Here is a 13,187-nt window from a genome sequence, read left to right on the forward strand (position 1 = left end):
GAATACATATAATTGAGGCAGAATTCAAATTCTGAAAGGGTCATTTGAGGAGATGACATTTGAGGTCATGCACACGTGCTACTAGCTGAGAGATAAAGCAATACAAAGTGCACACTGATGCACAATGTGTTACACTGCGTGATCCCAAGGAAACAAGGAAGTTCCTTGCAACAGAAACAGCAACGTCCCAGCTGTCAGGAATCAACAGCAAAGTGCTACTGACCTCTTTTGGGGCAAAGAACACCCTATGAAGAACAAAGACAATTGTACATACTCTTTTGTTAAAACCAGCCAATCAATTAATTCCAGGCAAGTGGGATGATGTAAACAAAACAAATATAGGAAAGTTGCAGTCTAGACCCTATTCATAACATCCAGACTTCAACTGGGTCTGAATATTCTGAATCTAGATCTAAGCCAAAGCTTAGATCAGAGTTAAAATATTCAGACCCAGAGTCAGAACTGAAGCAATCTTTTTCTGAGTTACTGAATGAAGCTTTACCAGATCAGCTGCCCAAGCTCATTTTCCCTAATTTCTCTCTCTTTGCTGCAAAATGCCACTAATCTGGTACCACTGATACTTGCTAAGCTTGTCAGCTCACATCTGGAGAGTACCCAGTTTGTGGCTCAAGCAAAATAAGCTCATTTTATTCCATCTGTTGGCATACAATTGCTTTCCTATTAAATGTCACTGCTGTGTTGTGCTTGGTTTTAAACTGTAAGAGTTGTGAAATCCTGGGAAACTTGCCTGGTTGAAAGAGCTTACACTGAGTATGCAAGCATGGGAGGTAGAAAAATTGAATAACTCAATACATACCGCAGAGGCTTGAGAAAAAATCAATATAGAAATCTTTCAGCTCCAGTTTGAAGGAGAGAGTGCCAAGTCTTAGGATTTGACATAAAGTGATTTTTGTGTTACACAATAACACCAATAATTTGTTTTTGTGTAAAAATTATTGTTACACAATAATGACCAAATAATGCAAAACTGTTTTTGGTAAGACCACAATTTCAGATGGTGGTAGTACTGTAAAATCAGCTGATGTTCTGATATTTGCTTTTATCAAAATAATGAAAAACTCAGAGTAGAATATTTTTAAACCCTTTTTTATCTGAAATTGTAATGTTATTGAAGGGATGTTCTAAGTATTTGTACATGCTTGGTTTCATTTACTCATGGGTTCCAGAAAAGCGGCTGGTATTGGGTCTTAAATATTTTATTAACTTTCTCTTCTACATTCTGTTAGAAATACTGCTGTAATTAACATTATTTAATGTTTGTAGGTAAATAAAATGTGGTTTTATGACATTTCATTTCAGATATTCTTTATGCCTGGTTTGTGTGTGCAAAAGCTTGCTCAGAAGTTGGCCTGTATGCCTTTTCTTAATGTAGCAATATCAGCAGCATCATTTTTCATAGTTCGTTAAATCATTATGGCTACCACAACACAGCCACTGGAAGATGGAAAATGAAGTTCTTAGCTGTTGAACATAGATTAATAAGTACAGCACTTTCACCAACAAACAGCATCTTGACTTCACAGCACCAGTGGCATGACACAGAGCTTTTCACCTCTTCTTTTCTCACTTTTCCTTTTACCTCATGAATCATGCTGCACTGGCACTGCTGATCAGTAGGCCATGAGGATCCAAACCCAACCATTCAGGCTGAAAGTTCTCTTGCCTTTAATTTATTTTGGAAAGCTATCTTGAAGTATTTCTTTCAGAATTCCTATCCTTCCTCTTCCTACATTCATCATGGCTACAGCTCCACAGTACAGAAGTTTTTATTTCCTAAGCAAGGTTGGATTAGCCAGTGGGGACAATGCTGCTGAAATGCTACACTCACTAATGGATCAGAACTGCTGATAAACTTACAGCTCTGAGGCTTGCTAGTGTAGGCAGAGCTTCTCAGTCCACAGGAATATTTTAAAAATACATTTCCCTAAAAAGACCAAACAAACCACAGGCTCCTTTTGCACATCCTCCTACCAGCTGCAGAAACCTACCTATTTGCCTTACTTGGAGAGCAAAGAAACACAGATATTTAAAGTATATATTTTTTTTCTCTCCTTCTTCCAGCTGCAGATTCCTATAGCACTTTCCTGTTTTCAACTATGACATCATAAATATAATAAACCCACTATATCACATCCTTCCCTATGCCTGCACCTTCTCATTTCACCGTTCACCATCATGACATCATGAGATTCAGTTTTATATAAATAATCTAAGTCAGGTTTTCCCTTTGCCTCCTCAAGCTGTGAATTCCTTTTTCTTTCTTCCCTGAAGCAGAAATCGGAGCTGCATATTAGCCTTCAAAATTCTTAGTGACAGATAGACCATGCCAAAATACATGTGAGAGGATTGATTTAGTTCTTGAATTCTTCTCAATAAGCCAAGAGAAAATGACAGAAAATTAAACTTCTATTTTATCTGCACATGAACATTCTCAACTCTGCTATTTCTTCTTGCATAATTTTAATTGTGTATCTGGAACTGAAAGTTACCAGAAGCAGGCAGCTGAGGCTGCTAGTGTAGGAGAAAACACACAAATAGTAACTTATATTTATGTATCCCTTTCTGTACACCACAGCTGGAACAACAAAAACTAATGTCTTTACTGCTTCAAAGGATATTATGGGAGAGCTGGCTGTTGACCAGAATAAACCAGAATATACTGTGCTGCAGCAGTACAGGACAATGTGAAAGTTTCTCTAGAGGCAAGTACAACTTAAGGGCTACTGAGTCTCTTTCAGCTCTGCACAGGTGACAGAAGGATATCCCAGCTGTCAAATGACAGCAAGAGAAAGGATGTGGCCTGGCATATCCTCTGCCTGCATTTACAGCTTCTGTATTCAAGTGTTGAAGACCAATAGCTTCAGAAAACAGGCTTAGCTGTTTATTGCTGGAGGACCTACAATGGCACTGGAGGACTTTGATCACAAGTTCTTGGAAATTAAAGCCATTCTTTCTAGTCTGAATGATCTGCCAGTAAAATGAAACTAGGGAACTACCTTCTTTATTTCAGTTTTCATTCTTATTTGTCTTTGGTCTTTGTCCTGCCCTGGAACAGGCTCTTTTTAAAGGTATTTTGTTTTATTATATACAAAAAGAAACCAACTTTCCCCCCTACAAGTATAAAACATTTGATACTACAAATGCCCACATCACTCTATAGTCTGCTGGCAACATCCTGATGGAACTTGCATTTTCAGCGTTCATCCTTCAGAACTATAACAAATGGAAATATGAAAGCAGAGATTAGAAAACTGCTTTTGAGTGATGGAAAAGCAGCATTAGGGAGAAGATAATATAAAAGTGTGAGCTCACAAGTGTGCCAAGATCCTTGGCTCACAGAAACTGACTTCAGTAGCTCTGTAACAGTTTGTAACAGCTGAGAAGCTGCTTTCAGTGCCTCCTACTTCACTGAGTAGCCCAATTCCTCCTTTGATTTATCTGGAGAGGAGAGACTTACAGTCCTTTAAGACCGATGGCTGTAAAGCACTGTGGACAAACATTACTTCACTACCTTTTCTGCACTGAGCAGTGGAGTCAGCACAACTTACAAAAGCCAGTCAACAGCAACAAGCAAACTGATGTCCTGGGTAGGGAGCCCCACGGCAGTCAGGATCAGCAGCATAGTGACAAGTCCTGCACTGGGAATGCTGGCAGCTCCAACACTGGCAAGGGTGGCGGTCAAACTGCAAAACCAAAAATCAAATGGGAGTAGCAGGAAGAGAACACACACTTTACTTAAATACTCATGTCACCATTAGGAAGATCATATTTTTACTATGTTCTTCCCATTAAACACAACTATATGATAAATCAAGGTAAGCTCTGGTCATATTTTTCTCTCTTGTGTTTCTCTAGAAATATTTATTATGGGAGGTCAGATCTATGGGGTTTGTTTCAAGAGCTGGAAGAGGGCTGTCTGCAAGCTAGTTATGACACTCAAGTCTGTGTTCTGGTGTTTTCTGAACTCGATAAACTCATCCAGTGTTTTGAGTCTTGAGTTTTGACCATCCCAACATGCCAAAGTTTAGTGACTAGAGGTTGGATTTTCAGGGTGATTAGTTTCTGTTTATTTATGTTACCTGAGGACTGAATTGTGAGTTAAAGGCTGAGAGAAAGCAGTTATTATTAAATACAGAAGAATAAAAGTCTGGTATCCAAAACTCCCAAAATACAAGCCAGTGGTCTAACAAGCCTAGATACAAATCACCCTAGATGAAAAAGCACAATTTATCTGATTGTTTCATAAATCCAGACCTGTGTTTGTTTTTGCCTCATATATTTTGATGAAAATCAGTAGGATGAATGTCTGAGCTTCAAATATTTGTAAAAATACAACATGGACCATAACAAATATCAACATAATTGGGCAGTTTTATAAAGAATGGAAAATAAATTTGTCAGAGAGCAAGTTATGGGGAGAAAAATAGGAAAGAGGAGAGGGAGAAGCAGAGGGAGAGGATGAGGGTAAATAAGAAGGAAAGCAGGTGAGAGGGACCAATTTGATTTTTGTTTATGCCACAATATATGCTATACACGAGGTGAAAAACAATTACAGGGGCTGTACACATGCTGAGAGCCCTAACACATGCCAGGTGTTAGGGAGGCAGAAAATGGGGGGACGCTCTGTCTCTAGGGGGACTTCACCTGGCAGGCAGTCAGGGCAGAGAAGAGTTCCACAGCTGGGCTGCCCAGCAATAAAAGCTGGGCAATGGGGCTGTGGGTGGAGCCTTAGCACAGGGAAGCATGAGCTGTGCTAGTGAGTGCCATTTCCTCTGGGCTTCCTGGGAGAACCGGGGCTCACCCCTCCACTCGTACCCAACACATCTGAAAGTGCTTCCAATGCAGAAGTAGGGGAGAACAGACTCTACAGGAAACACATGCCCATTAGCCCCAGAACTCATCTGTTAGCCTGATTTAGAGTTGCCAGGTGCTGTCTGGCTGGGTCTGACCCAGGCTGCAGTGTGTTTGTCAGGTGTCTGGGTTAGAGTGCAGCCTGGCTCACTAAACATCCAAATAGGTCCAGCAGATGTGCAGGCAGGATGCTCGGCTCTGCTGTCAGGCTTTGCACGTGATGCCAGATCCTCAGGCACTTCCAGCCTAAACTGGTAGGGGATTCCTTCCAAGCTCCGTGAGGAAATGCTCCTGCCTGCCTTCCCACAGCAGCACTTAGAAACCTGGAGGGGAATGAAGCTAAACCTGGAGGGGAATGAAGCTCAACCTAGAGGGGAATGAAGCTAGCACCATTCAGAACTAAACAGAACCTGTCTTAGCTACCAAGATCACCCCTTCCCAAAGAACACAGAAAATCAGAAGAATTAAATGACCAGTATGACATAACTAAGGCTGGTCAAAGGCTAATTAAGTCTTTATGAGGTTATGTCTGGGTCATTTGAATATTGTCAGGATCACAAAGCGCATATTTCAGACAAAACCTAATTATCTTTCCTTCATCTGTATTGCCATCTCAAGAGATAGTTCTTGTCACATTGCTGTAGCAAAAATGCATGAAGAGGAAAAACAGTGGTTTTGCATATTGACCAAAATTGCTCCGTGCTTTGTAAATGTCAGTCACAAAGTCGGATACACCAGCCTTGAAATGGTGAGGTCAGGAAGAGTCAATTGCTCAACCCCTCAGAGGAAGAGAAGATGAGTAACTCAGGTTCAGGCCTACCAAATCTCCTGGACAACAGCAGATCCTCGAGTTGAATTTCCCTGGTCTCAATTTAGTTTAATATGTGGCATCTCTGAAATGACAGTTTCCAATTTTAGGAACAAATATGGATCATGCAGGTCTAGCATCTGCCTTCATTAGAAGCAGTCCTGAATACCTTTTACAAACTTGGCTTTACTATTTCAGGAGTCAGGGCAGGAAATAAATGAATGGAAAATATGGGACTAGTATAGCTGGGCAAGAAACATAAAATTAGACATCCCTTTGCAAGAGTTTCTTTAGTGTTAAAAAGGTTTAATAAAAGAAAACTGTGTAGGTGAAAATGACAGGAAAAAGACAAACTTGGCAGCCTTGATTTGTGGTTTCCATTTTAACTATTCAAAATGTTAGACTTGCTGTCTTCATCAAGTTAAAACTCCCCTACAGTAAACAATCTTCAATCACTCTTATCCTTTTTTAATGGGTACTTTCTTATGTTCTTACAGATGCTCAGCTTTCTTCTGGCTAAGAAAAATTTGATATGAAAAGACTACAGTTAATATTTGCTGGGTTAGAGATGAAAGGTCTGGGAATATCTAGACCATGCCACAGACAATCTCACCCTCAGGGTGGGCTATTCTCAGTTCATTATTTTTTTCCTGTTCATCAAAGTCACAGAAAAAGCACAGGCAAATATAAACACATAGAAAGATTTTTTAGGTATGTTTTTTTCTTCTACTATATTTAAACAGATATATTCTAGAAAGTGAATGGCCCATAGATGAGTTGTAGCATACCCATAACAGAGAATGCTTTGTATTACAATTTACATTGTTTTGTGTGCTGGTTTTGGCTGGAGTAGAGTTAATTTCCTTCACAGTGGCTGGTATGGGGCTGTGTTTTGGATTTGTGCTGAACACAGGGTTGATAATACAGGGATGTTTTTGCTATTGCTGAGCAGGGCTCACACAGGGCCAAGGCTTTTTCTGCTTCTTGAACAGCCACAGTGGTGAGGGAGCTGAGGGTGCAGGGGAGGAGACACAGCTGGGACAGGTGACCCCAGCTGACCAAAGGGACATTCCACACCACATGTGGGTGGAATCATCAGTGCATAATGTGGGAGGAGGAAGGAGAAAAGGGAAGCTTGGAGTGATGTTCTTTGCCTTCCCAAGTGACTGTCACGTGTGGCGGGGCCCTGCTCTCCTGGAGGTGGTGAGCACCTGCTCACCTGTGGGAAGCAATGAATTAACTCCTTGGTTTGCTTTGCTTGTGGGCACTGCTTCTGCTTTTCCTATTGAACTATTGCTATCTCAACCCATGAGTTTTCTTTTACCCTTGTGATTCCCGCCCCAGTCTTACTGGTGAGGGAGTGAGTGAGTGGCTGTGTGTGGTTTGGTGTCTGCCTGGGGTTAAACCATGACAATTGTGAACTGCAGAAGTGTAAAACACCACCAGCATGCACTATGGCTGCAAATGATAGACAACGCACCACCAGAGAGCCAGGAGCCATATATAAAACATTCATTTGCATATCATTATTAGAAACCCATGAATTTCATACTGAATCCAACTGAGACGACTCAGCTACTGAGAAGATATCCAACCCAAAGCATTCACATTTTACAGTCTGTAGAAACAAAGGACTCTTTTGAACTGACCTCACAGTAACTATCTGGCCTCCATCCAGGTCAATTCCATTCATCTGTGCTATGAAGATGGCAGCCACAGCTTCATAAAGGGCAGTCCCATCCATGTTAATAGTTGCTCCAACAGGAAGAACAAACCTTGTTACACGCTTATCAATACCAAGATTTTCTTCAAGACACCGGAATGTGACGGGTAATGTTCCAGCACTAGGGAGAGAAAGCAAAAAAACCAAAGAAGACATAATTAAAATCAATATAACACATACACAGAAGGGAGAAAAATCAGAATTTTTAATACCATTTTAATACCATTGTTTACATTTTTTACTTCCACTTTCTGCTGTGATTTAAGCGTTTTTTAAACAATTTTTAAATTAGGCCTACATTTAGCTGGAAGTGGGACCGAGGCCAAGACATGAGCGTGGTTTGATCTGTTCTTGGCCAGACCAGATCTCCTATAATCCAACATTGTTTATCACAGGGGACAGAACTACTGAGGTTGGAGTGTATCTCTGGAGCTCACCCCTCCCGACCACCTGGCTCAAGGCATGTGCAGCTAGGGCAGGTTTCCCACTTTTCCCAGGACTGTGGCCAGACCAGACAGGCTTAGTGCATCTCCAGGGATGGAGACTCCACAACTCCTCTGGGTAACCTATGCCAGCATACATGCACTGTCACAGTAAACCACAGCAAAAAAGAGTTTTCTTGTGTTCAGATGGTTCTTCCTTTCAGTGTGGCACCACTGAAAATGGGTATCGCTTTATCTTCTTGGCATGTGTCATCAAATGTTTATGCACATCAGTGAGATCCCTCAGAGATTCTCGTTCATCAGAACGAGAAGCTGTTCAGCAGAGTGGTTTGGATTGACCCAGAAAAACAGCTATATTACAGCTCTTTCCAGGCATTCTTCAGATCAAGAATGCTCAGTTTTCTGGTGGTCCATTTTGAACTATGTTTTTTTGTTTTCACCTTTTTAATTAAAATGGAAGATTAAATTATCTTCAGAAACAAAACACTGATTGAAGGAAAACACTTCTAAATATGGCATTTAGCTGAAAAACATTTTCAACTCAAGATCTACTGACTACCCCAATGCAAGACACACATTTTTGATTTTTAAAAATTTATTACTGAGGGTTGTGTTACTTACACTTTTTCGAGCCTGTTCTGTGCATTGACAAGTCTAAATGCTCAGTTTTTCACTGAAGTATATTTTGCCAAAATTGATTAAAATACAAACTGAGAGGTTTTTTTCCTTTTCTTTTGTGAAACCTAGAAATGTTTGTTTTTTCTTTCTTGAATGCAATGAGACTGGTCTTAACATGCTGTCAAAATAAATAGAATTACTACTTACCCTAGTTGAGGAAACAAGCACAGAATTAACACCATTTGCACAAGTGATTAGACAAATGTCAGAAAAGAAAACTAAAGAAGAAAGAAAACAAAAATGTAGGTTTCCCAGATGTCTGCAGGTCTCTGCAGAGATACAGCCTCTCTAGAGATTTCTGAAGGCAAGTGGTATTTTGATTTATTTAAACACAGTTGTATTAAAAATAGTTTTCATTCAATGGCATAAAATGATTTTGCAGTGAAGGTTAGAACAAGCAGATGTACCATTTCCAAAAAGCAGGTAATAATCTGCTAAAAAATAAAGCCCACTGGTATTCCTCAGGTGTACCTGGAAGCTGTGCCTAGTGCTGTGATCCATGCCTGGAAAATCCCAGCAAGGAAGGAAAATGGACTTTTCCTTGTTATCACAAAGTAGAGCAGAGGCAGGAAGATCCCTCCATGGATGACAAGACCCACAATCACAGTGACCATGTACATGCCAAGTTGTCTAGCAACTACTTCTAAGTCCTTGATTGCAATGATTTTTCCACAGATGAGGCAAGCAATACCCAGTGGGGAATACCTGGAGAAAGAAAACAAGCATGGACAGAATTCATCTTGGCAGTGCAGTCATAAAAACTGTGCTGAACAAAACACAGACAGGAGAAGAGTAGGGACCTCTCAGGCTCAACAGCAAGGTGCACATCAAGAATTGATGGAAATTCGAGGGATAGTTTTCACATCTTTTTTAAAAAAGAATGGCCATCTCCAGCAATTTCCCCATCAACTCCATTTTCCATCCTATCAAAAGGAATATGTCTTTCCTAAATAGTTCTCAATCCTAAAGTAACATTGTACAAGAATATGATAATGTAACACAGGCTTGTATCATTATAAAGAATGGTGCAGATTTGTTCTTAAAATGTAACTTTTACACCCCATTGTTTATCTGGTTTCAGGGGATTGCATTATTTACTTCAGTTAAACTATTTATCGACATGAAGTGTTTATATCTTGAAGGCTGAAAATGCTTCCACTATGTTCTTTCAATAATTCAGACAAGTGCTTTTTAATTTATGGATTCTTCATTAATTATGTACTTTTGTTACTTAGGGTAGGGTTTTTGTGTCCTCAATCATTAGAACAATACAAAGGAAACTGACTTTCAGAATAAAAGTGCTTCCTGGCTTTTGTTGGAATATCTCATGGTTTCTCAAGCAATGTGCCCAAGGCCTGGAAGCCTTCAATCATTTCAAATGCAAGGCCAGCTGTTATACCAGTTATCATAAAATGCCACGTTTCAATGAACTTGACAAAATGCAGTTCTTACAGAGAGTTACATGTTGTCAGAGCCAGATGTCTGTTTTGTTTTATGCTTGTGTAGCAATGCCATGCTCCTGAGAGTCTCTAGGTGCCATAGGAGTTGCAGATGTCTGTCTGAGCAATCACAAACCAAACAGAATGTAACTCTGCATAAGGAAGTGCTTTTTTCTTTATAAACACACACTAAAATCCCCTTCTTCTGGCCTCAACAAATCTTTAAAAATTCTAAACAGATATGAACAAAAGGAATTCCCAACATCAATTTCCTTTTTTTAACGAGAAGAGAAATAAAAATCACATCAATAAAAATAAATATTTACAGTGAATTTCTTGAAAATTGGAAGAATTCCTGCTGTTGCAACATTGACTACTAGAGAACGTTATATTGTAGGCAGGGTATTATGTCTTGGGTTTGCCAAATGGTGCTAAATAAGAGTAAGTTCTAGCTCCTGGAGGATTATGGGGGTATAGTAACCATCTCTCTATTGAGTGGAGATTTAGAAAATATTGAAAGATTTTTGAATGAAAACAGCTTTGATTTTATGCAGCAAGATCATCTAAGGATCTTGATGGATCCTTAGGAGAAGCATAATGAAACTTGAAGAAATGCAAGGTCATTGCTTCAAGTTCTTGCTGTTACTCTGCACATTCCCACACTGTTGTTACTGCCTGCATCACTCCAGCCTGACAGCGTCCCACTGAAACGTTGATGGTGCTGACGACTCGCGCTTCAGGCACCCTACTCCCCTTCCTCCACCCTGTGTCCATCGAGCTCTAGAGAAGGGGGCAGCCTTGGAACTCAAGGAATCACTCCCAGGGACACCAGGGAATCCCAGGAGCAATGAGCCACGAGATGTGTGTTATGTTGGAGTGGCTATTTCTGCTCTCAAAGATCTAGGAAACACACTAGCTCCATGCCAAACGTAGCAGTGCATTTTTATGTTCTGGAAAGCTGGCTTTATGTGGCCATGCTTGTCATACAAATAGCTCTGGGGAAACACTCAGAAGAAACACTTCAGAAAATAAAAAAGTGTCAGAGAGAGCCCTTTCTCAGAAGTTAAACAAGGGCTCAGATTTAATTGCGTAAAGCCACTTCCTTAAAGGCAAGTCATGCCCCATTATTACAAATGGGTATACCTCAAAAACAGGGCAGATATCTTCCAGTGACCCCACTGCAGCAAGGTTGTAAGACACATTCTGCAGAAACTGAGTGAAAGGATTCCACATCACTGAAAACTACTGGAATTTTATTTGATGCCAAAGTATTTTTACTAAAGACCATGAATCCAGTGTGCCAACAGGCTTTTTTTGTAATTATACCTCCTAGGTAATATCCTGGGATCATGCTAACCTCCCAGGAAGATTGGGATGTTCTTGTGTGGGCCATTCTTGCTTGCTTAGGTGTTCTCCATTATAATGAACTTCCATAGTTAATGTGGCATTTGAAGGGCTTTGCTGGTACATACATGTGTTTTATTTCAGCACACAAAAACTAGAATCTCTTCAGAAATGTTTCAAACTGGGTCCCAAATAATCTGCACCAAGTGGAAATAATGCTGCTGTGGTTCTAATATAACTTACAAGGCTTTAGAAAATCAACTATTTAATTACGCTGTTTACTAACAAACTGGCATCACTATATTAAGGTCTTATAAGGGCTTCTTAAAAATTACTTTTTTGTTCTGTGAGTTAGAGCTACAAACTTACCACATGATCATGGTTACTAATTTCATTACAATCTCATTCAGGATGTTGAAGAAATCCACCATCATCTTGGCCTGGTCTCCCATTTTCCCCATAGCAATGCCAAAAGCAATAAAGAATCCTATCAAACCTATTGAGAAAAATTGCAAGACAAAAAGAAGGCTCTTATGAATTTTCTGCACTTAGTCAATGTCTTGATGCTACCTGCAAATCCAGATTTCAAGAAGCACAGAATCACAGTTTAGGTAAACATGGAATGGACCACAGCTGGGTCATCTGGTCCAACCTCCCTGCTCAAGCAGGGCCATCCTAGAGCACATGGCTCAGGATATCAGAACTGTAGGGTATTACACACATCTTGGGACTTTCTAATATGTACTCATGCTCAACTACCATAATCAAATCCAGAAAATCTTTGATTCTTCAATGTTTTACTAAATTCCAATTTCACTGTCCAATTACAGTTTTGTTGGGCTTTTTTTCTATAATGATCTGACCATCAAAAAATGCATATGCAGTGATCTTCTCAGTGCCATTCAGCTATTAAAAACCTCACATGCCCTGGCAAATGGGAAAGGCAACACAGTGCTGCACTGTAACTCTCTTGTTCAAACAGTTGCTAGAATCAAAGAAGAAATTTTCTCAGGCTTTACAAAAGTGCCTTGACAGACCAATAAATCCTGGAGTGCAGAGAAAGGTAAAGTAGCCCTAGAATTTTTGTAGGCCAGGAGTATTCCTGTTAAATGAAGAAGGTAGAGGTGGGAGGAGAAGGTGGGTATTGCATTTAACCACAGAACTCCCAATAGGCAGCTTAACTTCACTGAAAGGGCTATCAGTTGATACAAAATTGTAGCATCCAAAATGGGTAACATTTGGCTCCTAAATGTAGATTTTAAGGTGTGAATATCTGGAGTATTGGACTATTAGTGTGGAAAAAAAATGGATGCATCTGTCATGGATTACTTTAGAGCTGTTTCTTCAATGCTAACCTTTTATATCCAGAAATTTTCAGTGTCCAAAGTTGGATTATTAACTGATAATGACAGATGGTTTGAATCTTCAGCCATTCTTTGAGGCCAAATTTTCAGTCATTATATGAGTCCAGTATTTAACAAATGTGTAAACTAATCTGGGAAATTCCTATGGAAAAAACCTATTGGGACACAAAAGTATTCAAGATAAGGCAATGTGAACTGCCAATACCCTGGGAAAAGACAGACTGTCCCATACCCTCACACTGGGTTTAGCAACCAGATTTTTTTTCTTCTTTTTTTTTAATCCAATTTCCTGTATACAAAGTCATTCTTTAGAACCAAGCTATCTTTGTTGAGTCAGTTGAATAGGGAAGTGAAGCATATGTTTGTGTGCTGCAGAGCATAGAGAAATGATGAAAAGCTTTTCAAAGACCAAGTTACTTCCTGGAATTCAGAATCTGCATTAGAAAATGTTAATAGGTAGTTGTGTTCATTAATTCCAAATGAGCTGTTATGTTAGTCATGAGAGTCAGATTGGTT

The 13,187-nt window shown here is 39.8% G+C and overlaps 1 protein-coding gene across 5 annotated transcripts in view; it reads right to left on the reverse strand.

Annotated features, from left to right (window-relative positions):
- The window catches only part of SLC1A2 (solute carrier family 1 member 2), an 88,528-nt gene that overhangs the window by 14,672 nt on the left and 60,669 nt on the right, over nucleotides 1-13,187 (reverse strand). For all 5 annotated transcript variants that reach the window (XR_013340184.2, XM_077784234.2, XM_085580193.1 and 2 more), the window contains 4 exons: nucleotides 11,677-11,803; nucleotides 8,996-9,229; nucleotides 7,330-7,524; nucleotides 3,570-3,704 (listed from right to left, as the gene is read on the reverse strand). Coding sequence is in view for 4 of the 5 variants with exons in the window: in XM_077784234.2 (XP_077640360.1) it covers nucleotides 3,570-3,704; nucleotides 7,330-7,524; nucleotides 8,996-9,229; nucleotides 11,677-11,803 (691 nt within the window). In the remaining variant the exon portion in view is untranslated. The remainder of the gene's footprint in view (nucleotides 1-3,569; nucleotides 3,705-7,329; nucleotides 7,525-8,995; nucleotides 9,230-11,676; nucleotides 11,804-13,187) is intronic.

This window comes from Lonchura striata, chromosome 5 (assembly GCF_050655825.1).
Source record: "Lonchura striata isolate lonStrDom1 chromosome 5, ASM5065582v1, whole genome shotgun sequence".
Classification (NCBI taxonomy): Eukaryota; Metazoa; Chordata; class Aves; order Passeriformes; family Estrildidae; genus Lonchura; species Lonchura striata.